General features: G+C 61.6%; 1 protein-coding gene across 1 annotated transcript; it reads left to right on the top strand.

Annotated features, from left to right (window-relative positions):
- Positions 1-933: 933 nt before the first annotated feature.
- On the top strand, positions 934-27924 carry LOC125363598 (myosin-6-like). The gene is given in 40 exon segments (XM_048362877.1): positions 934-952; positions 1172-1384; positions 2426-2569; positions 2786-2942; positions 3191-3218; positions 3552-3663; positions 3975-4067; positions 4727-4790; positions 4916-5014; positions 5525-5628; positions 5728-5866; positions 6935-7203; positions 7476-7646; positions 8686-8995; positions 9649-9719; positions 10977-11064; positions 11150-11267; positions 11395-11518; positions 11756-11892; positions 14168-14423; positions 14551-14793; positions 14937-15113; positions 15440-15503; positions 15506-15584; positions 15799-15889; positions 16511-16900; positions 17246-17372; positions 17462-17580; positions 17885-18081; positions 18538-18721; positions 18957-19122; positions 19208-19332; positions 21456-21764; positions 22006-22209; positions 23551-23676; positions 23779-24054; positions 25115-25135; positions 25137-25211; positions 25954-26087; positions 26517-27924. Coding segments are annotated over 39 exon segments (7200 nt in total). The 5' UTR covers positions 934-952; positions 1172-1183.

The following is a 27924-nucleotide window of genomic DNA, read 5'->3' as shown; positions in this document are numbered from 1 at the left end:
GGCAAGGGCTGCGGCGGGACAGGGGAGGTGGCTGGAGGTCCTGCCGCCCCATTATCTGCCCCCCGGCCCTTTGCAGGGGAGGAATGTGCCCAAGGACTAAAAAAAGGCCCTGGAGCCGAAGGGGCCGGGGCAGCAGGCCTTTCATGGGCAAACCTGGGGGCTTGCTGTCCTCCTGTCACCTCCAGAGCCAAGAGATCAAGGGGGGAGGAGCTGGGAAGGGAGGTGGGGGGGAGGGTCCCTCCAGAAGGACGCCAAATTTAGGCAGTGGGGTGGGGGAGCCGGGATATAAAGGAGCCGGAGCCTGGGGGACAGACAGAGACTCCTCCAACCCAGGTAAGAGGGAGCTGGGGGCTTCGCAGCCGTCCAGAGATGCCCTGTCCCGGGGACCTGGGCTTCCCCGGGGCGGGTGACAGGCCAGCCGGAGGCCCCGCGGGTTCTGCTAGAACTTTCTTCCTCCGTTTCCACACATCAGACACCTCTGCCCAGGGCCTGCATCTTCCCCTCAGGGATCCTCCGATGATTCCTCCCCTTGGTCCCATTTCATCTTGATTGCTGCTGTCATTCCTCTCTCTCCCTCCCTCCTTCCCTCCCTCCCTTCATGGCTGTGTGTTCTAATTTCCCTGCCTCTGTTTCTTACTGTGTCTCTAGCCCATCTCTTAACACTTTGCCCCACGCTGTGTCCTTGCTCCCTGACTTCTGAGGCTCTGAGGATGAACCCCAGGGCCCGGCGCGTGCTAAGCAAGCACCCCGCTGGGAGCTACATCCCCAGACTTCCCTGCCTCTTACCTGGGCCTCACCTCCGGTTTGCTTTGTTCTGCTCAAGCCTGGCTCTCTGGGCTGAGCTCCCTTCGCTGGTCAGCTCACCTCTGTCATTCATTCTATTTTTCTCCCTGGGGCGCCTCTCTCCACCTGTGGTTCTGACCTTCAGGATCCTCTGTGAAGAGAGAACTAGGTAAGAATAGCCCCGATCTTCTCCATAGACACCGGGCAGGTCTCCCGGGAGCCTCCGTCTCAGCACCGTCCCTTATCAAACTCCGGCCAGCCTCAACGCCCCACAGGAGCCCCTCTGAGAGCCCGCCCTCGAGGCGAGGGGAGGCCGGGACGGGCCTGGCAGGGGGCTCCCCCGGTGGACGTGGAGGAACCCGCTCGCTCCCTCTTGCCCCGACTCCAGAGCGGCAGCAAGATGACCGACGCTCAGATGGCCGACTTCGGGGAGGCGGCCCAGTACCTCCGCAAGTCCGAAAAGGAGCGTCTGGAGGCCCAAACGCGGCCCTTCGACATCCGCACCGAGTGCTTCGTGCCCGATGACAAGGAGGAGTTCGTCAAGGCCAAGATAGTGTCCCGAGAGGGGGGCAAGGTCACAGCCGAGACGGAGAATGGCAAGGTGCGGGGTCACCCCGCAGGGCAGCGGGGGGGAGGTTCCAGGGGAATCGTGACACCCAGAGTGGGGGCTGAGCAGGTAACCAGCAGTGCTCCGGGGGTCCCAGGACACGATCCCCCAGAACACCCGCATCTGTGCTTAGCACTGGACCTGAGCGGGGCTGGGCCCGGGGTGCTCCCCCCGGAGGAGGCCCGGTGGGGGGGAGGAGCTCAGCCGTCCCCCTGACCTCCCTCCCCACACTGGCCTCCGCCTCTCTAGCTGCTGTTTTCCCACGGCTCCACTCCCTCAGAGCCCTAGCACTCACGCACTCTTACACTCGCGTGAAAGCAAACAGCAGGAGACCTCAAGCCCCAAGGCTCAGTCCTGAAGGTCCAAGCCGGCCCTCAGGCCCGGGCTGCTCATTACCAACCACGAACCCCAGCGCAGCAGGGATCAGAGCTGGGAGCCCCTCGGACTAGCTGACCGAGGCAGAGAATAAAGGGGCAAAATCCACGGGGGCTTTGACTCGGACCCCAGCTCTGCAAATCATTTAATCCTTTGAGAGCCACAGCCTCTATCACAGAGAAGATTCTGGAATACCTACCAGCAGGCCTAATGGCCTGGACATGGAAAACTGACTGATGTCAATCAAATACCACCAGCCTTGACTGACGGGGGGGGGGGGGGGGCTTAGGAAGAGGAGGTGCTTGTCCAGCACAGGAGAAGGTTTACCTAGAGTCACTGGGGCCCTCGAGCCCAGGAGACAGCCGCTGGGTCGGGGTACGAGGTCCAGTGCTCTGGGGATCGACAGCTCCGAGGTTTGCCCCTCTGTCCTTGAAACAACGCCCAGGAGGCAAGAGTCACAGGGCAGCATCGGAGGACCCGGCAGGAGAGAGGCCGTCCTCTTGGTGGGTGACCAAGACCGGGGCAGGAAAAGTACCTCAGGAGACGGTGTCCTAGGAGCGCGGCGAGGCCGGGGGCTGGAGCTCGGCTCGGGGAGGAGCCGGGCGGACGCGAAGCCAGGGCTGGCTTCATCCCGTCCGTGTGCCCCCGCTCCTTCCGCAGACGGTGACGGTGAAGGAGGACCAGGTGATGCAGCAGAACCCGCCCAAGTTCGACAAGATCGAGGACATGGCGATGCTGACCTTCCTGCACGAGCCCGCGGTGCTGTTCAACCTCAAGGAGCGCTACGCGGCCTGGATGATCTACGTGAGTGGCCGCCCGGCCTTCCTCCCGAGCCGAGGCCTCAGCGGGGCCCGGAGCACCTTCCCGGGGGGCGGGGGGGGGAGGGCGTCCTCCCAGGGGTCCCTCCCCTCCCCCCTCCTCCCAGAGGGAAGCGCCAAGGGGTCCGCTGCTGTGACCGGGCTGGCTCACGCTCCCAGTCTGCCCCCCCCAACGTCACCCTGGCCCCGTGTCCCGCTCTAGACCTATTCGGGCCTCTTCTGCGTCACCGTCAACCCCTACAAGTGGCTGCCGGTGTACAACGCCGAGGTGGTGGCTGCCTACCGGGGCAAGAAGCGGAGCGAGGCCCCGCCACACATCTTCTCCATCTCTGACAACGCTTACCAGTACATGCTGACAGGTGAGCCCGGCCCCCGGCAGGGCCCCCCGCAGGCCCGCCCCGCAGGCCCGTCCCCCACCCCGCGGGGACCCCCCCACCCCGCCCCACAGGGCCCCCCACCCCAGAGGCCCGCCCCACGGGGCCCCCGCCCCACAGGCCCGCCCCCCACCCCGCCCCGCAGGGCCCCCCCCGCCCCCCAGGCCCCCCCACCCCCGCCCCGCAGGGCCCCCTCGGGCCTCCGCCCACTGCCTCTTCCCCTCTCTCTCCAGATCGCGAGAACCAGTCCATCCTCATCACGTGAGTACGGCAGGCCGCCTCCCCCGGGCTCGGGCAGCCCCGCAGGTGCAGGAGGGGAGAGGGGTCTGGGGGGGCTCTGGTAGCCGGGACCGGCCTGCACGGGATCCTGGGCTCTCCCTGGTTCTTTCCTCCACTTGCCGCATGGCCGTAATTGCAAAGGAGATGCGCGGGGTCACAGGTAGCGGAGTCAGGTGCACGGGGTCACAGGTAGCGGAGTCAGGTGCGCGGGGTCACAGGTAGCGGAGTCAGGTGCGCGGGGTCACAGGTAGCGGAGTCAGGTGCGCGGGGTCACAGGTAGTGGAGTCAGGTGCTCATGGTTCTTGTCGCCCCCAGCGGAGAATCCGGTGCGGGGAAGACGGTGAACACCAAGCGTGTCATCCAGTACTTTGCCAGCATTGCAGCCATAGGGGACCGGGGCAAGAAAGACAACCCCAACGCCAGCAAGGTACCGGGAGGGCTGCCGGCCCGGCCGTGGGGGCAGGACCCGGAGGGGAGCATGGGGGGGGCAGGACCCGGAGGGGAGCATGGGGGGGCAGGACCCGGAGGGGAGCACCAGGGACGGGACGCGGAGGGGAGCCCGGGGCGCAGTGCAGTGTGGCGGGCGTGGCGGCAGAGGGCGGTGGACGCTCTTCCGTCTGAGTGCCGCCCAGCAGCCGGCCTGGCCCCCCTTCCCGGGCCCGGGCAGCCTCCCCGCTCTCCCCCTTTCTGCTGGGGGCAGGCAGAGAATGGCCCCCCATGTGTCTGCTCCTCCCACAGGGCACCCTGGAAGACCAGATCATCCAGGCCAACCCTGCTCTGGAGGCCTTTGGCAACGCCAAGACGGTCCGGAACGACAACTCCTCCCGCTTCGTGAGTGACTCGGCCTGGAGAGAAAACGGGGCACTCGGTGGATTGTGCTGTACCTGGCTTTGGGATATCTCCCTCTCTCACAGACACAGACACACAGACACACACACACACACAGAGACACACACACAGACACACACACACACACCCCACACCCTCCTGACCACGAGGCCACTGCCCTGAGTTCTAGGAACCTGAGGGAAAAGATCCAAAGCCCCCACAGCTGTCCATATCCCAGCAATGGAGCGGATTCCGATGGTGTTTTGGATTTCTCTTGTGAGCGCTTCCGAAGCCCTTTCCGGGGGACCCGAGGAGTGAACGCGGGCCCTGGGTTCGAAAGCCCGACTTTGACATCTCCCTGAGCCCTGCACCTGCCAGGCAGGCCTAACGATTTGCGGAACGCTCACCTGCTGGCGCGAGAAGGCAGGAAAGGGTCCCACGGAAGCATTGCACACACGCGAGCCCCTCCGCTGCCCTCCCCACTCAGACCCCCCCCCCCCCCATGGTATATGGAGAGGGCACTGACGTAAACTGACAGATACCCGAATGCTCACCTCCCCTGCAGAGCTGCCTGAGGGCTCCGGGCAGCGGTCAAGCCCAGGGTTTTACTCCGTCCCTCCCTCCCGGCCAGTTCCCTCACTCTGCCCACCCCCCCCCCCCAGGGGAAATTCATCCGGATCCACTTCGGAGCCACCGGGAAGCTGGCGTCTGCCGACATCGAAACCTGTGAGTGCCCTGTGGAGCCTGGGGGTCTGGACCTCCCGTGTCCCTCCCTCCCTCCCTCCCTGGCCGGCCCTCCCCTCTCCCCTCTGCCCCCCCCCCCCCACTTTTCACCATTCTCTCCCCATCAGACCTGCTGGAGAAGTCCCGGGTGATCTTTCAGCTAAAGTCTGAGAGGAACTACCACATCTTCTACCAGATCCTGTCCAACAAGAAGCCAGAGCTGTTGGGTGAGCCCAGCCGGCCCCACTCCCCCAGACTGCCCCAGAGCCCCCCTTCTTCCTCGCATTCTGCTCCCCTTCCCTGCTCCCTCCCCCTCCCCGCCAAGGTCTGTGCGGTGATCAGTGCCAGAGCTTGAACTCAGAGACCCGGCACTTAAGGCTAGCACTCTTCCTCTTCAGCCACAGCTCTACTTCCGACTCTTAGTGGATAAGTGGAGATAAGAGTCACCTTGACTTTCCTGCCCAGGCTGGCTTTGAACTGCGACCCTCGGCTCTCGCCCCCCTGAGTAGCTAGGGTGACAGGTGTGAGCCACTGGTACTCGGCCATCTCTAGCTTCCTTTCCGTTGGGACCTTGGGTTTTCCCTTCCTGGGTCCCCCTGGTACAGTGTCGTGTCCTGTAGTGTCTCTCTGGTCTTTGCTGATTCCCTTCTCTCTCCCTTCCCTGCGCTCCCCTCCGTTCTCCGTCCATTCCCCTCCCCGGCCTTCCCCCACCCCTGGTCCTCTCTTGCCGGTCACAGACATGCTGTTGGTCACCAACAACCCCTACGACTACGCCTTTGTGTCTCAGGGAGAGGTGTCCGTGGCGTCCATCGATGACTCTGAGGAGCTGCTGGCCACCGATGTGAGCAACGGGGCTGGGGAGGCCCTTGACGGCTCCTGACAGCCCCTGCCCCTGCCCCCCCAACCCCCCGCCTACCCTGTGCCTCTCCCTCCGCCCCAGAGTGCCTTTGACGTGCTGGGCTTCACCGCAGAGGAGAAGGCCGGCGTCTACAAGCTGACCGGCGCCATCATGCACTACGGAAACATGAAGTTCAAGCAGAAGCAGCGGGAGGAGCAGGCGGAGCCGGACGGCACGGAAGGTGCTGGGGCTGGCGGGGAGCACGGAGAAGCCCCGGGCGGGCGGGCGGGCGGGCGCACTGACACGCTGAGCCAGACGCAGCCACTGGGAGCCAAGTCCCTCACGCTGCGCAGAGATGGTTCGGTTTTCGTGCGTGCTCACGTTGGGGCTCGAACTCAGAGCCTGGTCGCCGTCCCTCGGCTTTGTCTCTCCAAGCGGCTGCTCTGCCGCTTGCGCCACAGCTCCACGTCTGGCTTCTTGGTGATTAGCTGGAAATCGCAGTTCCACAGGTGTGGTGTCCGCCAGGGCCAGCTTCCACCTGAGCCTCCTGAGCAGCGGGGCTCGCAAGCGTGAGCCTCCCGCTTCCTGAGTGCCACACACGCTGTCTCCCCCCCGCCTCTTCCCCTGCCTCCCTTCTCCTCGGCGGGGTGATTGGGTTGGACCTGCGTGAGCTTTGAATTACAGAACAAATCTAGAAAACCAGGGCTCCGGTGTCTGAGCTCTGGCTGCCCGGAGGGCTCTGGGGAGAGGCTTAAAGCACTCGGGGCCCCGGAGAGCCTCTCGTCATTGCCAGCCTCCTCTGCCTGGCCCTCGAATCTAGCGTGCTCGCTCTCTCTCTCTCTCGCTCTCTCTCTCTGCTTGAACTCTGGGCCGTAGCTTTTTCACTCAGGTCTGGCGCTCTACCACTTGAGCCACAGCTTCACTTCCAGTTCTCTGGTGGCTCACTGGAGATAAGAGTGTCACAGACTTCCCTGCCCGGGCTGGCTTTGAACCTCGGTTCTCAGAGCTCAGCCCCCCGAGCAGCTGGGGTTGCAGACGTGAGCCGCTGGTGCGAGCTCTCGTCGTTCTTGAAGCAGTAGGTTAGCAGCAGGGTTGCTTGCAGCACAGTAAGGGAAGCGGCATACGAAGCGGGTGTCTAGAAGAGTGGCCCTTGTTAGCAAGGGCAAGCCCGGCTCCAGGAGAACCTGGGGCGGGTGGGGGGGTGGGGGCTGGGGGCGGGAGAGGGACCCGGAGGCCCACCACGAGGGCCGGAACCGGAAGTGCGCTGGGGCAGAAAAGGAGGCCGCTGGGAATTCCCTTTCCTAACCAGATGCTGACAAGTCCGCCTACCTCATGGGGCTGAACTCCGCCGACCTGCTCAAGGGGCTGTGCCACCCGCGGGTGAAGGTGGGCAACGAGTACGTCACCAAGGGGCAGAGCGTGCAGCAGGTGTACTACTCCATCGGCGCGCTGGCCAAGTCGGTGTACGAGAAGATGTTCAACTGGATGGTGACGCGCATCAACGCCACCCTGGAGACCAAGCAGCCGCGCCAGTACTTCATAGGCGTCCTGGACATCGCGGGCTTCGAGATCTTTGACGTGAGCGGGGAGCCCGGGGCGCGCGGAGGCACCCCCCCCTCGCCCCTCGCTCAGTGGCCACCAGCCCGCGTGGGCCGGGCGGGGTCGTGGCGGAGGCGCGGGTCCTCGTGGGCCGGGCGGGGTCGTGGCGGAGGCGCGGGTCCTCCCCACTTCGGGGGAGCCCTCCCTCTGCTGCCCCGGCGCGGGGGGACACCAGACCCCAGGCCCAGGCCGTCCCCGGGCCCCCCGGCGTCCCCCCCCGCCTGACCTGCGGCCCCCCGTGTCCGCCACAGTTCAACAGCTTTGAGCAGCTGTGCATCAACTTCACCAACGAGAAGCTGCAGCAGTTCTTCAACCACCACATGTTCGTGCTGGAGCAGGAGGAGTACAAGAAGGAGGGCATCGAGTGGGAGTTCATCGACTTCGGCATGGACCTGCAGGCCTGCATCGACCTCATTGAGAAGGTGCCCCCCCTCCCCGCGTCCTCTGAGCTCCCCCACCCCCCCCCGGACACGGTGCCAGCCCTCCCTCCTCTGAACCTGACAAACTCGAATCCTCAGAATCCCAAACCCTCCCCCGGCTCAGCTTCCCTGACCCAGAGGTCACGAGCATGCGCAGGAAGAGCCCCCCCCAGGAAGAGCCCCCCTCCATCGCTCCTGGGGCTTTGGATCTGGCCCCTGTGTGTGGCGGTCTCCTGGGACTCTGGCCCCTCTATGCCTTGTGGGAAACACCTTCTGTGGAAAGATGGTAGCCTGAAACGAGAAAAGTTGGGGTCATTACAAGATAATAATCTTAACCAGAGTCCTCGTCTTCCAGAGGCCTCAGAACCCCTAGGGCTGTGTAGAGGAAAAGTGTGCGCGCGTGTGTGTGTGTGCTGGTCCTGGGGCTTGAACCCAGAGCCTGGACTCCCTCCCTCTCTGTGTGCTCCAGGCTAGCACTCCACCACTTGAGCCACAGCTCCATGGCCAGCCTTTTGATGATTAGTTGGAGTTAAGAGTCTCATGGACTTTCCTTCTGAGGCTGGCTTTGAACCAGCTCTCAGCCTCCTGGGTAGCTAGGATGACGGGCGTGAGCGACCGGTATACAGCTGAGATACGCGTTTTTCGCTCCACCAGCTTCTCAGAAGGATTCCTACCCTAAGCGAGAACCACCCTCTCTCAAGGACAGTGTGTGCAGAGTCTGGATCCCTCTAGTCAACACTGGCCTTGCTGCCAGGCTCCTAGGGATCTGTTCCCTCTGACCCGCACCTGCCCCCGGCTCCGGCCTGGGCCAGCGAGCTCCCGGGGGAAGGGGGTGTGCTGAATTCCCATGGGGCTGACCCCACGCCACGAGCCTGGGGTGGATTCCGGGGAGAGTGGCTGTCTATGGCGGAGTGAGCGGGCTAGGGCAGGCTCCCTGTGCTTGCTGACAATACGGTGGAGTCTTCAGTCGGGATGTGGGATTCTGAAGACCTGGGCGTGGGTGTGCTGAGTGAGTCTCCCTCCCCCCTCCCCCCCCCCGCAGCCCATGGGCATCATGTCCATCCTGGAGGAGGAGTGCATGTTCCCCAAAGCCTCCGACATGACCTTCAAGGCCAAGCTGTACGACAACCACCTGGGCAAGTCCAACAACTTCCAGAAGCCCCGCAACGTGAAGGGGAAGCAGGAAGCCCATTTCTCCCTGGTGCACTACGCCGGCACCGTGGACTACAACATCATGGGCTGGCTGGAGAAGAACAAGGACCCTCTCAACGAGACCGTGGTGGGCCTGTACCAGAAGTCCTCCCTCAAGCTCCTGGCCACGCTCTTCTCCTCCTATGCTTCGGTGGACGCCGGTGAGCCAGCGGCCCCGGGACTGGGGGAGGGCACTGCAGACACGCGGGGCCCCGAGGCAGCCTGGGGAGCCCATGAACCAGGGGACCCCAGGGCAGTCCATCGGCACCCCTTGGAGGGGGCGCCTGCCACTTCCACTCTGCGCTGGGCGCACTAGTGCAGACGCCTGCTTCCCTGACGGCAACCGGAGGGCAGTGAGCCTGACGCGAGCATCGTCGTCACGTGACCCTCACGTCACGTGACCCGCACAGCGTGCCTGTGGGCGTGCGCAGTACTGGGGACAGGACCACGGATGGAATGGCAGAACACATGAGCCTCCAGTTTGGGGAAGGACGAGAACCAGTGTGTTTTAAAACAAAGAGCGTAACGCATAAGGCGAAACACAGAGAGTGGAAAGACGTAAAAGTGGATCCGTGGGACTGGAAGAGGAAGGGATGGGGCTCGGGCAGGATTTCTGTCGCGGGGTGAGCGGCTCGTGGGCTGGGTCTCAGTGCTCCTTCCAGCCCGTAGAGGCGGTCACCACCTTCCCTGCTAAGCTAGGGCGGGGAGAGCCACTTCCTCTAAGTCACGCAACTGCGGAGAGCCCGAGCGCTACCCTGGCCTGGGGCTCCGGTGTTCTCAAGTGCGTGTTCATCGCGCCTTCTCTTGCTCTTAGGGGACAGTGGTAAAGGAAAAGGAAGCAAGAAAAAGGGCTCATCCTTCCAGACGGTGTCTGCTCTCCACCGGGTAAGGAAGGACTGGAGGTTCTCACACACTGTGGCCGCTGAGCCCGCGGGCTTTTGGCAGCAGCATCTTGTCCTGATGTTCTGAATCAGGGAAGGAGAGAAGCCAGAGTGACACGGGTGTGTGTGTATGTGCGTGTGTGTGCGTGACTCAAACTTGGTACCCGACGCTCTCACCCATTGGCTGATGCTCTAAGCAGCCGAGCCGTACTCCCTTCCCTTGTGCCGGTATTGAGACGCAAAATCTGACCGGCGTTCCTGCCGGGGCTGCTGGAAACCATGACCCTCAGAGCTCCTGAGTAGCTAGGATGACAGGAGTGCGCACCAGAGTCCAGTTCTGTGGACCATTTTTACATTGTATTTTTATTATCCTTAAGTGGTTATACACAGGGGTTACCATTCAACAAATCCGTTTGTAAGTGCAGCGCTTCTTGATGGAGGTCATCCTTTCATCCCCCCCCCCCCGCCTCGCCCAACCCCACCCCTTCCCTTCATTTGACACAGCCATTTTTTAAATTAATTAATTTATTTATTTTATTAATTGAACATAAATTTTTTACAAGGTGTTGTGCAAAGAGGGTGCAGTTACATAGTGTGTACATTTCTTGTGATATCTTACAACCTGTTTTTCTATCCCTTGTCTAGGTCAGGTAGACCCATATGCAATATACAATGTATCAAGCACATATACAGTGTTCACAGACTTGGTCTCTACTGTCTCTCCGTCTCCCTTTGTTAACAGTCATATATCAGGGAGATCATGCCCCTTTGTTTTCTGTGTTCTAGGCTTGTCTCACTCAACATTATTTGTTCGAGTTCTGACCATTTCCCTGCGAATAACAATATTTCACCATTCCTAATCGCTATGTAGTATTCCATTGTGTATAAGTACCATATTTTTTTGGATCCATTCGTCTGTGACACAGCCATTTTTGGTGCGTACCTTCTACCTATCTAAACTCGCATCACTAATCCCCTTTAACCTGCAGTCCTAGCTACTTAGGAGGCTGAGCTGCGACGTCAGCTCAGGCAGGAAAGTTCAGGAGACCGTTGTCTCTGATTAACCAGCAAAAAGTTGGAAATGGAAGCACAGCTCAAGTGACGGAGTGCCAGCCTTGAGGGGAACAGCCAAGCCAGCGTGCGAGGCCCCGGGTTCAAGCCCCAGTACCAGCACCTTCAGTGGCTCTACTGACAGGGCCTCCGGGACTCAGCACGCAGGAAGCCGTTCGGCTCTTAACTCCACACCCTCATCTGCCCCCAGGAAAATCTGAATAAGCTCATGGCCAACCTGAAGACTACTCACCCTCACTTCGTACGCTGCCTCATCCCCAACGAGCGGAAAGCACCGGGTGAGCCGCGGGGAAGGCTTCCGTGTGGGGCTGAGTGTCCTCCCCCCCGCCCCCCCCTCACTCCTCTCCTCCCCTCCTGCCGCAGGGGTGATGGACAACCCCCTGGTCATGCACCAGCTGCGCTGCAACGGCGTGCTGGAGGGCATCCGCATCTGCAGGAAGGGCTTCCCCAACCGCATCCTCTACGGGGACTTCCGGCAGAGGTGGGGGCCGGGGCTCCCCAGCCAGCGGGCTCAGGGGAGGGGGGCGGGGGGCGGCGGGTGCCCTGGAGGCTTGAGAGACGGGGCGGCTGCGCGCGGCCCCGCCGACCCCAGGCCCTTCCCCGCCCAGGTATCGCATCCTGAACCCAGCCGCCATCCCCGAGGGGCAGTTCATCGACAGCAGGAAAGGCGCCGAGAAGCTGCTGGGCTCCCTGGACATCGACCACAACCAGTACAAGTTTGGCCACACCAAGGTGAGCCTACAGCCCTCCTGGGCGGTCGCAAAGCAAGCCCCACGCCGGAGTTGGAGCCCTGGCCTCCTTATGGGCCCAAGTGTGAGAACCGGGGCTTCCCTTGCCTGACGGTGGCACACTGCGGTCTACAACGCACACGCAACAGGGTCTCTGTGGAGCTGACTGGGGCTTCCCGCTTCCTCCTCTGCCCTGCGTGCGGCCGTCTGAGGCCCGGGCGACTTTCCCCCTCGCCCGCAGGTGTTCTTCAAGGCGGGGCTGCTGGGGCTGCTGGAGGAGATGAGGGACGAGAGGCTGAGCCGAATCATCACTCGCATCCAGGCCCAAGCCCGGGGCCAGCTCATGCGCAATGAGTTCAAGAAGATCGTAGAGCGCAGGTGAGGCGGGCGGGGGAGGGAAAGGGTCCAAAACAGGGGCCGGATCGAGGTTCAGATCCCGGCTCTGCCACTTACGAGCAGGGGTGAGCAGATTGCCAGGTGTCGTTTTCGAGTGTCTCTTAAACTCCAGCGAGATGACATTGTGCGTTGTGTGTGTACACATGCGTGTGTGTGTGTGCGTGTGTGTACTCGTCCTGGGGCTTGAACGCAGAGCCTGGGTGCTGTCCTGTGGCTTTTTCTATTCAAGACCGGTGCACCGCCACTTGAGCCACAGCTCTGCCCGCAGCCTTTCGCGGGTGAGTTGGAGTCTCGGGGACTTGGCGGCCCGGGCTGACGTTGACCCGTGGGGCTCAGCCCTCAGCCTCGTGAGGAGCTAGGATCACGGGGGGCGGGGGGGGAGGGGGTACCTGGCTGAGACGGCATTTTAAAACGGACAAAAATTACGAAGTTTGACCCACTGTTGGCAGGTGTGCACATCCATGCGGCTTGTTTGAACTACTATTGTCCGTTTAACGTAGAAAAAATGCAAACTTTTCGATTCTATTCCCAAGTGCATTACCACAGAGAAACTCCTACACATGTCGACCATTAGACTAAAAACCAAACCAAAACAAAAAGCTCGCACAAGCTGGGCGCTGGTGGGTCACTCCTGCAATCCTAGCTGGTCAGGCTAAGCTCTGAGGATCACAGTTCGAAGCCAGCCCAGGCAGGAAAGTGAGACTCTTTTCTCCAACTAATCAGAGAAGAATGCAGGAAGTGGTGCTGTGGCTCAAGCGGTAGAGTGAAAAGAGCTCAAGGACAGTGTCCAGGCCCAGAGTTAGAGCCCCAGGACACACACACACACACACACACACACACACACACACACACACGAGTGGCAGTGTTCATATTAGCAAAGACCTAGAAACAATCTGAATTTCCACCCAAAAAGGAATAGGTACATGTGATCGTGGCCATTTAGTGCCACATTATAAAACAATGAAAAAAGTATAAACTACAACTACCTAGTATAATATACTTAAACTTCAAACAGCATATCACTGATGAACAAAAGCATGTCACAGAAGGATATATACAGTATGATACAATCACTGTGAAGCTCAGAAAAAATAAAATCCAACAATGCATTGTTTAAAGTTACCTAGGTATACAGTTAAAAAGTCACTCTCTCTCTCTCTCTCTCTCTCTCTCTCTCTCTCTCTCTCTCTCTCTCTCTCTCTCTCTCTCTCTCTCTCTTCCCCCCCAGTCCTGGAGTTTGAACTCAGGGCCTGAGCACTGTCCCTGGCTTCTCTTTGCTCAAGGCTAGCACTCTGCCACTTGAGTCACAGCGCCACTTCTGGCTTTTTCTGTTTATGTGGTGCTAGGGAATCGAACCCAGGGCTTCACGCATGCCAGGCAAGCAGTCTGCCACCAAGCCACTTTCCCAGCCCTAAAAAGTATTTTTAATTAAATAAACGGAAAGCAAGGCTCGGAGCCTTCCTCCTCTGGAAGGAGTTCGGGGACGGGTACAGGGAGGAGCGCACAGACTCAACGGGCCGTGGTGCTCTAGCTCCTGTTCAGGTGGAGTGCACAGACTCAACGGGCCGTGGTGCTCTAGCTCCTGTTCAGGTGGAGTGCACAGACTCAACGGGCCGTGGTGCTCTAGCTCCTGTTCAGGTGGTAGGTCCACGGGCCGTCGTCTCGCCTTTCTGTTTCTCAACGTACATATTGTAGGTGCAACACACTGTGTAACCCCAGCGCCGGTGGCTCACACCTATAACCCTAGCTACTCAGGACGCTGCGATCTGTAGGTTGCAATTTGAAGTGAGATCAGGCAGGAAAGTCTGTGAGGCTTGTATCCCAAGTAACCGCCAAAAAAGCTGGAAGTAGAGCTCCTGCGGTTTAAGTGGTAGAGCACTAGCCTTGAGCAAAAAAGCTGAGGGACAGAGCCTGGGCCCCGAGTGCAAACCGCAGTACGGACACACACTGGGTCACACGCCCATACGTGCGCGTGCTCACACACACACGATAATTTTAACATAGTTGAGGCTGAATGTAGTAGGTACTATAAATAGCAGCCTCCACTACTGCCCTAGGAGGAAGATATAAAGGACCTTTTCACTGAAGCAATTCACTGATCATATTCAGTGCAGTGGTGTCAGCCTGGCGAGTCTACAGGGTGTTAGGCTGTTACCGCCAGATTCCTGCCTCTAATGCCTGTAAACCTACCTGCCCGGGAGAGGGCACCATGCTTCGGGGAGTGCTCTCTCAGAGTGTCTTCACATTTCCTTGTCAGGGATGCCCTACTGGTAATCCAGTGGAACATCCGGGCCTTCATGGGGGTCAAGAACTGGCCGTGGATGAAGCTCTACTTCAAGATCAAGCCCCTGCTGAAGAGCGCGGAGACGGAGAAGGAGATGGCCAACATGAAGGAGGAGTTTGGGCGCGTCAAAGATGCGCTCGAGAAGTCTGAGGCTCGCCGCAAGGAGCTGGAGGAAAAGATGGTGTCTCTGCTGCAGGAGAAGAACGACCTGCAGCTGCAAGTGCAGGCGGTGAGGCCACAGGACTTGCCAGCCGTGTTCTCACCTGGGATTGGGGGTCTAGGGGCTCTGGTTCCCTGTAAAACACGCTCCTCTCCCCTCTTTACTAAGCAGCTCCTTCCCTATCTTTTCCCACCAGGAGCAAGACAATCTCAACGACGCGGAGGAGCGCTGCGACCAGCTCATCAAGAACAAGATCCAGCTGGAGGCCAAGGTCAAGGAGATGACGGAGAGGATGGAGGACGAGGAGGAGATGAACGCGGAGCTCACCGCCAAGAAGCGCAAGCTGGAAGACGAGTGCTCCGAGCTCAAGAAGGACATCGATGACCTGGAGCTGACGCTGGCCAAGGTGGAGAAGGAGAAGCACGCAACCGAGAACAAGGTGAGGCCGGCCGCCTCCGGTCTAACTGGGCATCCTAGGGATTCCACGCCAGAGTGTGGTGAGGGTTCTTGACGCGGAGGGCCCCGTCGCGACCCCGTGTGGGGGAACGCTGATCCTCAATGTGGTGGGCTTCTGTTCTGTAGGTGAAGAACCTCACAGAGGAGATGGCTGGGCTGGATGAGATCATTGCCAAGCTGACCAAGGAGAAGAAAGCTCTGCAGGAGGCCCATCAGCAGGCTCTGGATGACCTGCAGGCGGAGGAGGACAAGGTCAACTCCCTGACCAAGTCTAAGGTCAAGCTGGAGCAGCAGGTGGATGATGTGAGTAGTGACAACCATGCTTCTTCTCTCCTGGCCGGAGGTTTTGCTGTCACTATCAGTGGTCAAAGGACTCCTAGTCACTGCCACTAACTTCTATGCCCACTCCCCTGAGTTTGTTGTTGTTTGCCTTGCTGATATTCCTCGTGAAGCTGGGACTCTGAATCTTTCGTTCTTGCAGGACTCCCGGTTGGGTGCACTTGTAACAACACTACTGGACTAAAAGCTTCACAGGGAGTGGAAGAACACGCTCGTGGGCTTCAGGGATGTTGCTTTTGTTTGCTTGTTGGTTGGTTTTTACACATTGTTGGTGTCCTTCCGTCCGGCAGCTGGAGGGGTCCCTGGAGCAGGAGAAGAAGGTGCGCATGGACCTGGAGCGGGCCAAGAGGAAGCTGGAGGGGACCTGAAGCTGACACAGGAGAGCATCATGGACCTGGAGAATGACAAGCTGCAGCTGGAAGAAAAGCTCAAGAAGTGTGTAACGGTGGTGGCCGAGAGGGATGGGGAAGATGCCTGCTCTGTTGGTGACAGCACGGGAACTACAGTTCCTCTGTCCTGGCTGCGCAGGGCACACTGGAAATGAGGGGGTTATAGGCATCGCCTTTACTTCCTGGGCTGGGATTTGGGCCCTAGTTCTGGTATGGAGTGGGAGGAAAGACCGCAAATCACCACTCTGCTTCTCCCTCAGAAAAGAGTTTGACATAAACCAGCAGAACAGTAAGATTGAAGATGAGCAGGCCCTGGCTCTCCAGCTTCAGAAGAAACTGAAGGAAAACCAGGTGACAGTCTACTAGTGCAGCCAAAGGAAGCAGCCAGGGCCTCCCAGAGTCCCTGGGAAATGCTTAGGGCTCTAGACATTATCCGGAAGTCCAAGCATCCCCAGAGATCCAACCATCCTTGACTTACAGAGCGGTAGTTGAGCAAGAATGTATCATTTCAGCCAAGTTATTTTGGGGAAGAATACACCTACTTAAGAGGTCTCTTTTTCTGGGATCTGCTCTAGAACAAGGGATGGGGCTCCATTCTCCTCCAGCCCTCCACCTTCTTCACGAGGCATGAGGCAAAGCTCAAGGAGCCTTCCCTCGGGCTGCCGCACTCATGCTTTTCCCGGTACCCACGCAGCCCTAACACAGGCTAAGTCCCTTCAGGCATCCCCGGAGTGCAAGCAACTTCTGTCACCTAGAGCAAGCCACCCACCATCCCTGGTCCTCACCTTCCCTTCTCACCTGTAAAATGGAACTGGTAACACCTGCCTTACAGGGCCAGAGGAAATCATGCGTGTGTAACTGCTTTGCTGGAAGTGGAGTTAGTGCTTGAGAATCTTCTAGAGCCCAGGGCGGGGGGGGGGGGCCCGAGGGGAGGAGCAGGGGACGGGTCCGAGCCCCGGTGTCACCGCCCAGGCCCGCATCGAGGAGCTGGAGGAGGAGCTGGAGGCCGAGCGCACGGCCCGGGCCAAAGTGGAGAAGCTGCGCTCGGACCTGTCCCGGGAGCTGGAGGAGATCAGCGAGCGGCTGGAGGAGGCCGGCGGGGCCACCTCCGTGCAGATCGAGATGAACAAGAAGCGCGAGGCCGAGTTCCAGAAGATGAGGCGCGACCTGGAGGAGGCCACGCTGCAGCACGAGGCCACCGCCGCGGCCCTGCGCAAGAAGCACGCCGACAGCGTGGCGGAGCTGGGTGAGCAGATCGACAACCTGCAGCGCGTGAAGCAGAAGCTGGAGAAGGAGAAGAGCGAGTTCAAGCTGGAGCTGGACGACGTCACCTCCAACATGGAGCAGATCATCAAGGCCAAGGTGGGCCCCGCCCGCCCCTCCTCGGCTTCCTCTCGGCTGTGTTCTCCTCTTGCGTTCTTCTCCTGCTCCATTCCTTCCACTCCCTCCCGCTGGTCTTCTCTCTACCCTGCCCTTTCTCTTGCCCTCCCTCACGTCTGTCTTCTAGCTTCCTCCCTTCTTTGATTCATGTCCCCTTTTGAAACTGAGCACACACACACACACACTGCCTGTGTCACTCTTTGCCTTCTGTGACTGCCGAGTCTTGGCCTCCTCGTACCTCCTCTGCTCAGATTGGCCTGGCCATTCCTCCCCGCCGGCCCTGGCCCTTCCCACATTCATCTTCCCCGTGTCCGTTACCACGTCCAGGCAAACCTGGAGAAAGTGTCCCGGACGCTGGAAGACCAGGCCAGTGAGTACCGGACGAAGCTGGAAGAGGCGCAACGCTCCCTCAATGACTTCACGACCCAGAGGGCCAAGCTGCAGACTGAGAATGGTGGGCGCCCCAAACCAGCCCTGACTGTTCCCTGCCGGGGCTCCAATTGCTCCTTCAGTGGCCCATGGACCCCCTTATTCCACCTCTAGGAGAGTTGGCCCGGCAGCTCGAGGAGAAGGAGGCACTGATTTCCCAGCTGACCCGAGGGAAGCTCTCCTATACCCAGCAGATGGAGGACCTCAAGAGGCAGCTGGAGGAGGAAGGCAAGGTGAGGCCCACCCGCAGCCAATGGTCTAGACTTGATGCCCCGGCCAGAACTATAGCTGGAGGCTGGAGAGAGCCCATTCCCCCTCCTCCCAGCTGCATGACCCCAAGATCACTGAATGACTCTTCTTCATAAGGGGGATGGAGGACACACTGAAAAAAATCCCACCTCAGCCCTTGTGTTGGAGGCGGCTGAGGCATAACTGAGGCTGTGAGCGAAATCGATACAAGAATCTAGATTGGAGACAGAGGCTCTAGAGAGCTGATGAGAACTCCCTGCCACTTCCTTAGCGTTCGCCTCTCCGCAGGCCAAGAACGCGCTGGCCCACGCGCTGCAGTCGGCCCGGCACGACTGCGACCTGCTGCGGGAGCAGTACGAGGAGGAGACGGAGGCCAAGGCCGAGCTGCAGCGCGCGCTGTCCAAGGCCAACTCGGAGGTGGCCCAGTGGAGGACCAAGTACGAGACGGACGCCATCCAGCGGACCGAGGAGCTGGAGGAGGCCAAGTGAGCTCTAGAGGCGCCTACCCTGCCTCCGAGAGAAAGAAACGAGGCTAAGATAAAATGAGCAGAGCAGACACAGGGCAGAGGCTGGGCTGGGGTAGACAACGCGGCGAGAGAGGCGGAGGGCGATGAAGGCGCTGGAGAGCAAAGCCGGGTCCCGGGTCGGGGGCCCCGGCCGACTCCGACCCCGCGTCCTGTGACGGGCGAGCTTTTGGCCCGGGTTATACCTGATCCTCACGTATAAGACGAGCAAAAAGCTTGTTGGTCAGAGGAGATGCCATCGATGGGATCGGCCTGGTGTGCGGGAGGGGCACGGGCGGCCTGCGGCCGTGGGCTCCGTTCTTCCCCGGTGCGTGAAGAGGGCCTTAGCCTTCCTCCAGGCCAGGATAGGAGAGAGCTGCCCCACGGCGCCCGCCACTCGCTGCTGCCAAGTCCATTCACACCCGTACCCGCGGGCAGGAAGAAGCTGGCGCAGAGGCTGCAGGACGCCGAGGAGGCGGTGGAGGCCGTCAACGCCAAGTGCTCCTCGCTGGAGAAGACCAAGCACCGGCTGCAGAACGAGATCGAAGACCTGATGGTGGACGTGGAGCGCTCCAACGCCGCCGCCGCGGCCCTGGACAAGAAGCAGAGGAACTTTGACAAGGTGGGCCTGGGGGGTGGGCCTGGGGGAGGGGGAGCTGGGGGGGCCGGGGGGGGCCGGGGGGGGCCGGGGAGGGCCGGAGGACCGGTGCAGGCGCCAGGCCAGAGCCGCCCTCCTTGCAGACGGGAGCAGGGCGGAGGCCGGGCCGGGGCCGGGGCCCAGGGCAGCCCCCGCAAGCTGGACGCACGCAGGGACTTGAGTGAGCTGTGACCCTTCCCCTCCACCCCCACCCCCCCAGATCCTGGCCGAGTGGAAGCAGAAATACGAAGAGTCCCAGTCGGAGCTGGAGTCGTCCCAGAAGGAGGCCCGCTCGCTGAGCACGGAGCTCTTCAAGCTCAAGAACGCCTATGAGGAGTCTCTGGAGCACCTGGAGACCTTCAAGAGGGAGAACAAGAACCTGCAGGGTGGGTGCGGCCGCAGGGCGAGGTGGGGCCACCTGGGCCCGCCTGGGAACGGGAGCTTTGAGCTTTCTGACCCTCCGACCCGCAGAGGAGATCTCGGACCTGACCGAGCAGCTGGGGGAAGGCGGGAAGAACGTGCACGAGCTGGAGAAGATCCGCAAGCAGCTGGAGGTGGAGAAGCTGGAGCTGCAGTCGGCCCTGGAGGAGGCAGAGGTGAGGCCGGGCCCCTGCCGTCCGCCCCCCACCCCAACCCCGTGTCGACTCCTGCTTCCCCCCCCCCCCCGCCTTCGCCCGGGAGTGCCTGACCCCCCCCCCCCCCGGCCATGTCCACTCGCTCCCGTTCTCAGTGCCAGGCCATCCAGCCACTACCCACCACCACCACCAAAGCCAAGGCCGCAGTGGAAAACGTGACGGTCGAACTTTAGGCCAGAACATTGGTTTCCTAGCAGAGTTTTTGAAGCTGGGCTCTGGCCATCAAAATAACTGCTTGAGGCTGGGTGCTGGCGGCTTGTGTCTATAATCCTCGTCACTCGGGAGGCTGAGATCTCAGGATCTGGGTTCAAGCCAGCCCCGGGCAGGAAAGTCCATGAGACTCTGATCTCCAATTAATTGCCAAAAAGGCAGAGGGGTAGGTATTGGTCAAGTGGCAGAGCACCAGCCTTGATCTAGCACGCTGAGACACACACCCCAGGCCCTGAATTCAACACCGGCACCCAGACAAACCAAGCTCAGACAACAGGTACTGACAAGGGCTCCACGTTCAAGTCACCTGAACCTGAAACCTGTCTTGGGAACCTCTGCCGTGCCATTAGGCAAAATCCTTAAGCCCATGCTTCAGGGTCCCCGTCTCTAAGACCGGGTGAACGCACACACCCCGTGAGACCGTGTGACTATCTCGAAGATTAAACGAGGCAACGCACGCTAGCACTTAATATCTGCTAGCTACAGCTACTGTGCATTTCAAGAAGGTAGCCCCACGTTTAGAAGCCTCTAAGTTTTTTGTTTTTTTAACTTTGAGGTGTTTTTGTCGGAATACGTTCGTGTACAAAGAGAATGTCACCGTGCCACTTCCACACGTGTATACGGTGTGCCCTGTCAGCCCAGCCCTCTGTCACCCTCCTCTCCCTCCTTCTTTCCTCTTAAGCCAACGCCAGCAGAATTCGCCTTTCCACTTTCCTGTGTGCACACGGAGCGCTTCGCCCTCCTCCCTCTTCGCCTTCCCCGCTCCCTCTGACACTCACCTTTCGCAGACCCTGCCTTGCGCGCCCACCGCCCCTTCCTGGTGTACATTAGTTCCACCAATTAACCGCACCATGGCGTTGTGCGCATGCGCGTGTTGTGGCGTAATCAGAGCGGTCCTCCCTCTTGCTCTCTCTCCCCACGTCCCCCCACCCTCCTGTCACTTACTAGCTGTCAGGGAGATTTCTTTTTGTGTATGTGCCAGGGCTGGGCCTTGAACCCAAGGCCTGGGCTCTGTCTTTGAACTTTTTTTGCTCAAAGCCAGCACTGTGCTTGCAGTTCCGCTTTCGGCTTTTTGCTAGTTGATGGAGACAAGAGTTTCACGGACTTTCCTGGGCCTGGGCTGGCTTTGAGCCGCAATCCCCAGCTGTCGGGCTCCTGAGTAGCTAGGAGTTGGGGCATAATCCACTACCTCTTGGCTTCAGTGAGTTCTCTTCATTTTCATACATAGACACAATGCATTTTGATATTATTCACCTTCCGTCATTCTCTTCCTCTTTCCATCTCCCTCTTCCCCACCCCTCCAGTAGCTCCATAGTTACAATCAAGTTCTGTGTGTGTGTGTGTGTGTATCTCTTTAAAGGTCTAGCTTGCCAGGCACTTGTGGCTCACGCCCATAACCCTAGCTACTCAGGGTGCTGATCTAGGAGGATCGCTGTTCAAGACAGCCCTATAGGAGCTGGGGCTCAGACAGGTTGAGTGCTACTCCACTAGCCTTGAGCAAAAGCGCTCAGGACAGCGCCCCGGCCCTGAGTTCAAGCCCCAGGACCAACAACAACAGGAGAAATAACATGGCGTTTGGCTCTTTGAGCTTAGCTTATCTCTTCGACACGGCAGTCTCTCCTCAGCTTTCTCAGTAAAGGATGAGACCCTGGGAAACAGAGTTCTGAATTTGCGGTTTTAGAATTTTCTCCTTTTCCCTTGGTTTTCAAGTGGGTCAGAAGCTCCCTGCAAACTCTTCCTGTCAAAGAAAAAACACACAAAAGCCCACGGGAGGCAGGAAGCCCCGCGCGCGCGCGGTCCCGGCCCCCGCCGCGCCCCACGGCCTCCCCTCCCGCCCTCCCGGGGCCTGACCGCCGTCTCCCCACCCCTCCCAGGCCTCCCTGGAGCACGAGGAAGGCAAGATCCTCCGCGCGCAGCTCGAGTTCAACCAGATCAAGGCGGAGATGGAGCGCAAGCTGGCGGAGAAGGACGAGGAGATGGAGCAGGCCAAGCGCAACCACCTGAGCGCCGTGGAGTCGCTGCAGACCTCGCTGGACGCGGAGACGCGCAGCCGCAACGAGGCCCTGCGGGTGAAGAAGAAGATGGAGGGCGACCTCAACGAGATGGAGATCCAGCTCAGCCAGGCCAACCGCGTGGCCGCCGAGGCCCAGAAGCACCTGAAGATCGCGCAGGCCGCCCTGAAGGTACCCGCAGGCCTGGACTCCCGGGAGGGACGGGAGTCGGCGCCACGTCCACCCGGGCTGCTGAGCCTCAGGACGCGGGAACCGTCCACCGTCGGCCCCCGGAGGACCGCGGCTCGGCGCGTCCCGGGCGGACGGGAGGACGGGGTCCCCCCCTCCCAGCGACCCGGGACTGGGCGGGGCGGGGAGGCCTCGGGGCGTGCGCGAGGTCGAGGCTTCCCTCCGCCGCCCTCGCGGCCCGCAGGACACCCAGCTGCAGCTGGACGACGCGGTCCGCGCCAACGACGACCTGAGGGAGAACGCCGCCATCGTGGAGCGGCGCAGCGCGCTGCTGCAGGCGGAGCTGGAGGAGCTGCGGGCCGTGGTGGAGCAGACCGAGCGCTCGCGGAAGCTGGCGGAGCAGGAGCTGATCGAGACCGGCGAGCGGGTGCAGCTGCTGCACGCCCAGGTGGGGCGGGGGAGGCCGAGGCCACCGGGCAGCCGGCGCGCGGCCCGGACGTTCCGGGGGGCGGCGGGGGCGGCGGGGGGGGGGCGGCGGGACGCAGACGATCGCGCCCCTCGGGTCAGCTCCCGTCGTGAGCGTCAGCTGCCGGGATCCGCACCTGGGGAGGGGGCTCTGCACCCCAACGCTAAACGCGTGCCGGGAGCGCGGAAGGCCGCGTTCTGTGAGTCAGCAGCCTCGACTGAGGAGACGGCCTCCAGCTCGCCGTGCAAAAGCGAGGCTTTAAGAGCTCAGAGACGCTCGCTGCATCTCCTTAGCAACTGGACTCTGGCTAGAACACCCTGTTCCGCAAGCTGCCCGCCCTGGGGAATGGCACTCCCGCCGGGAGCGCGGTGAGCGCGTGCCCGTGTGGAAGGCGGCCCTGTAGCCTAGCATCCGCACAACTCCATCCGCTCGCCTTGTACCCTATTATTTAGCCCGATGCATTTTTCTCTAATTGTAATCATCTCCAGAATATTATTCCCTCTGTGTGTGTGTGTGTGTGTGAGTGTGTGTGCGCGCACGTGTGTGTGTGCTGGTGCTACTAGGGGTTGAATCCTGTGTGCTTGTAGTAGGTCCTGAGTGCTACCCCTCAGCTTTCTCCCTCAACACTGGCATTCTACCACTGGTGCCACAGCTCCACTTCCAGCTTTTTGGGGTTTAACTGGAAACAAGTATCTCACAGACTTATCAACCTGTCCAGATTGGCTTCAAACCAGGGTCCTGAAAGCTCAGCCTCCTAGTGGCTAGAATTACAGGCAGAAGCCACGGATGCCCAATCAAAAATATTACTCTTTAAAACTATTTTTTCCATATTCCCTATACAAAAACACATTACTAAAGGACACGGGCGTCACCCTGCAGATCTTCCGCTGTGGGGAGTCGCTCCTCAGAGCTGAATAAGTTCAGGTATAATGTCTAAAACATATCCACTTTCACAGGGAAAGGGAACCAGGTGCAAAACAATAAATGTCCTAAAAGTGGGGCTTGGTTTTGTGTGCGTCTGAATGGTGCTGGGGCTTGAACTCAAGGCCTCCGAGAACTCGCCTTTCTCCATCATAGCTGGCGCTCTATCGTTTAAGCCACGCCTCCAGCCCTGCTTTTTGCTGGGTGTTTTGGAGATGGAGACTTTCTCAAGCCTTCAGACATCAGCCTTCTTAGTAGCTGAGATTACAGGTGTGAGCACCAGTGCCCAGCGGGGCTTGTTTTGAACACAGGGCTGCTTTCCATTCCTTCTAGATAACGATGTGGCCTGCGGTCACAGAGTAGGCACATTTGGTCGTTTGCTCTCCCCCCACCCCCCCCCAGAACACCAGCCCTCATCACCAGAAGAAGAAGATGGACGCGGACCTGAGCCAGCTGCAGAGCGAGGTGGAGGAGGCGGTGCAGGAGTGCAGGAACGCCGAGGAGAAGGCCAAGAAGGCCATCACCGACGTGAGTCCCCCGCCGCCCGCCGGGGGCTCCCCGGGGCCGGGGGGCCGGGCGCCGGGGCCCGCCACCCACGCCCGCGCCCCGCCCCCCGCCGTGCACCCACAGGCGGCCATGATGGCGGAGGAGCTGAAGAAGGAGCAGGACACCAGCGCGCACCTGGAGCGCATGAAGAAGAACATGGAGCAGACCATCAAGGACCTGCAGCACCGGCTGGACGAGGCGGAGCAGATCGCCCTGAAGGGCGGCAAGAAGCAGCTGCAGAAGCTGGAGGCGCGCGTGCGCGAGCTGGAGAACGAGCTGGAGGCCGAGCAGAAGCGCAACGCGGAGTCCGTCAAGGGCATGCGCAAGAGCGAGCGGCGCATCAAGGAGCTCACCTACCAGGTGCGGCCGGGCGGAGAGCCCCCCCCCACCACGGGTCGAGAGCACCCCGGGGGCGGACGGAGCGCGCCGTGTCTCCTTTCACGTCCTCCGGGGCGAGGGCTGGAGTGGCGCTGCTGGCTGGTTCGCTGGAGATCGTGTCTTGTGCACAGGCTTCCCTGCCCTGACATCTCTTCTAGACAGCATTTCCTTCTTTTGTTTTGTCTTGGTCTCTTAACTTGAACTCAGAGCACCACCACGATGGCTTCCGAAGGCCAAAGAACCTTCCACCCCAGCCAGACAGGGAGGGCCGTCAGGTAGCGACTCGGGAACCAGAGTCCAGTCGTGGGGAAAGACTAGATTTTTCCTTCAAGCTAGATAACTCAGAGACGGCCGCACAGAAAACGATGGCGGAAGGTTGTAAAGCCCCCGCCTTCTAGCTCAGTCATTTTGCCCTCGACCCCGTGACGTCTCCCATGCCTGGCGAGAGAAGGCGGAGGAGGAGAGACGGGGCGTTCGTGCGTTTGACAGGTAGATGCTAGAGGCCCTAGAAAGAGATCATCCACACGGAACTAACTGTAGGATTGCTGTGGGCACAAATGGAAATGGCGCCCTCAGACGCGGAGCCGGGGATCCCCGGGCAGTCCTGAATTGTGGCCCGCACGGTGCTCTGGAATACGGGGCCCCGGCGGATGCGAATAAACAACCTGGACAGCGGTCGCGGTCCCTTCTCTCTCCTTCCTGCGCTTCCTCTGGGGATCACCCTCTCAGCCCTGGCCAGGAGGGCCCATGGCCTGCGCGCGGAACGCTGGTCACCAGCCGTGTCTGGCTGACCCCATTGTGGAGTTCCATTTGCTCCTGAATCTCCCTTCCCACTTCCGCTCTCGGGACAGCACCCCACACCGCTCTGTGGGTCCCTAGCTGAAACGCATTGCGTTGCCCCGGGACAAATCCAGAGATGGACTCTCCCCTCCCCGCCCCTTGATTGCTGCCGGCGGGGGGGAGGGGCGTCCGGGCCCGGGGAGGAGAGTGCTTGCCCTGGGCCTAACCACCACCCCCCCTGCCCCATCCCCCCAACCCCCAGACCGAGGAAGACAAGAAGAACCCTGCTGCGGCTGCAGGACCTGGTGGACAAGCTGCAGCTGAAGGTCAAGGCCTACAAGCGCCAGGCGGAGGAGGCGGTGAGCTCAGGAGGCCTCCCTGTCTGTGTCGGTGTGAGAGCTGTGTGTACACACGGCACGCGCGCGTGCACGCACGCACACACCCCAGTGCTGGAGACTGAACTCAGGGCCTAGGCAGTACCCCGAGCTTGCTTCTGTTCAAGGCTGGCGCTCTACCTGCAGCATTTTGCTGGTTCGTTGGAGATAAGGGTCTCGTGGGTTTTCCCACCTGGGCTAACTCCAAACCTCCATCCTTGTCTGTCACCCCCTGAGTATGTAGGCGCAAGCTACCCGGGCGCCCAGACTTGTCCTCGTCTTTCATGGAAACACCTGCAGTGCTACCGCAGGGCAGAGGCAGATGGGGCCGAGGACGGAGCGAGGAGTGTGGCGTTAGAACAGGGTTTGGGGGGCGGGGTGCTAGCCAGGCATGGGGCAGGAGGGAAGACATCAGGCCGAGCGGAAAGGGGTGGCCGTGGGGCATGGACGGGCACCTTTGCGGGACAGGCCACCCCCCGCTGGACGGGCATCTCTCGGGGTGTGCGGGAACAGGAGTCTGCAGAGCTGCGTCTGGCAGGGATGAGTCCCTCCTGGGGCAGAGGGGGCTGGACACACGGGGGGGGGGGGTCGAGCTGGGTGAAGGAGTCCCCTGGGAAGGCTGTGGTGAGCAAGCAGCCGGGAGACGGACGGGCCCCTGGAAGGCTGGGGCGCCTCCCCCCCCCACCCCCCCGTCCCCGTCACCCTCTCGTCCCTCGATCCCCCGCAGGAGGAGCAGGCCAACACCAACCTGTCCAAGTTCCGGAAGGTGCAGCACGAGCTGGACGAGGCGGAGGAGCGGGCGGACATCGCCGAGTCCCAGGTCAACAAGCTGCGCGCCAAGAGCCGCGACATCGGCGCAAGGTGGGTCCTTCCCCGTCCCCCTCCCCCGTCCCCCTCCCCCGCAGGCGGGTCCTTCCCCGTCCCCCTCCCCCCACGCCCTCCCCCCGCAGGCGGGTCCTTCCCCCTCCCCCTCCCCCGTCCCCCCTCCCCCCACCCCCCTCCCCCGCAGGCAGAACCAAGGTGGGTCGTCCCTGAGACTCCGCCCGGCGGCCCCACATCCACCGCCCGGCACGCCACGCCCCTGGGAGCGGACACTCCCCACGCCGCGCCGGGCAGCCCTCGGGCCGCTCCACACTCCGAACCCGGGGGTCCGCTCGGGGTCGACGGCCCTGCCCTGTAACGCACGGGAGCCAGAGGCCCGGCCCCTCCCTTCCAGGACGTTCTGCCGGAGGAGCTGGGAAGTCCGGGCGTCCCGCGCCATCTTACCAGCTCTAATTCCTTCCTCCGCAGAAAATGCACGACGAGGAGTGACACCAGCCCAGACCCTCCATGTTGCCAGCCACCAATAAACAACAGGCCTGACTCACTGTGTGCTCTGTCCTTTCACCGCGGGGGGGCGGGGGGGCCGCCTCTGTGTCAGAGCTGTGGGGCCCAGACCTCCCGCCTGCAGACAGGAGGGCGTCCTGCTGAGGTAGCGCAGCGCGAGTCCTGGCTGCTGGAGGAAGGCTCCGAACCGGGGGAGCAAGGCCCAGTGCCCGCGGTCTGTGCCCAGTGCCCGCCGTCCGCGCCCACTGCCCGCCGTCCGCGCCCACTGCCCGCGGTCACACCACTGCCCGCCGTCCACACCACTGCCCGCGGTCCACACCACTGCCCGCGGTCCACACCACTGCCCGCCGTCCACACCACTGCCCGCGGTCCACACCACTGCCCGCGGTCCACACCACTGCCCGCCGTCCGCACCACTGCCCGCGGTCCACACCACTGCCCGCGGTCCACACCACTGCCCGCGGTCCACACCACTGCCCGCGGTCCACACCACTGCCCGCCGTCCGCACCACTGCCCGCGGTCCACACCACTGCCCGCGGTCCACACCACTTGCCCGCGGTCCACACCACTGCCCGCCGTCCGCGCCCAGTGCCCGCGGGCCACACCACTGCCCGCCGTCCGCACCACTGCCCGCGGTCCACACCACTGCCCGCGGTCCACACCACTGCCCGCGGTCCGCGCCCAGTGCCCGCGGTCCACACCACTGCCCGCGGTCCACACCACTGCCCGCGGTCCACACCACTGCCCGCCGTCCACACCACTGCCCGCGGCCCACACCACTGCCCGCCGTCCACACCACTGCCCGCCGTCCACACCACTGCCCGCCGTCCACACCACTGCCCGCCGTCCGCGCCCAGTGCCCGCGGCCACCACCACTGCCCGCCGTCCGCGCCCAGTGCCCGCGGGCCACACCACTGCCCGCCGTCCGCGCCCAGTGCCCGCGGGCCCACACCACTGCCCGCCGTCCACACCACTGCCCGAGGTCACACCACTGCCCGCCGTCCACACCACTGCCCGCGGGCCACACCACTGCCCGCCGTCCACACCACTGCCCGCGGTCCACCACCACATGCCCGCCGTCCACACCACTGCCCGCCGTCCACACCACTGCCCGCCGTCCACACCACTGCCCGCGGTCCACACCACTGCCCGCCGTCCACACCACTGCCCGCGGTCCACACCACTGCCCGCGGTCCCGCGCCCAGTGCCCGCGGTCCACACCACTGCCCGCCGTCCACACCACTGCCCGCCGTCCACACCACTGCCCGCCGTCCGCGCCTGCCGTCGGGTGCCCGGGGGACTGAGATTGGAGCATCGTGGTTTGAAGCTGTCCTGGGCAGAGAAGGCAAAGAGACTCTCACCTCCCATTAG

Source organism: Perognathus longimembris, chromosome 14, assembly GCF_023159225.1.
Source record: "Perognathus longimembris pacificus isolate PPM17 chromosome 14, ASM2315922v1, whole genome shotgun sequence".
NCBI classification, from domain to species: Eukaryota; Metazoa; Chordata; class Mammalia; order Rodentia; family Heteromyidae; genus Perognathus; species Perognathus longimembris.
Note: the sequence above shows the minus strand (reverse complement) of the source record. Positions and strands in the feature narration are given on the sequence as shown.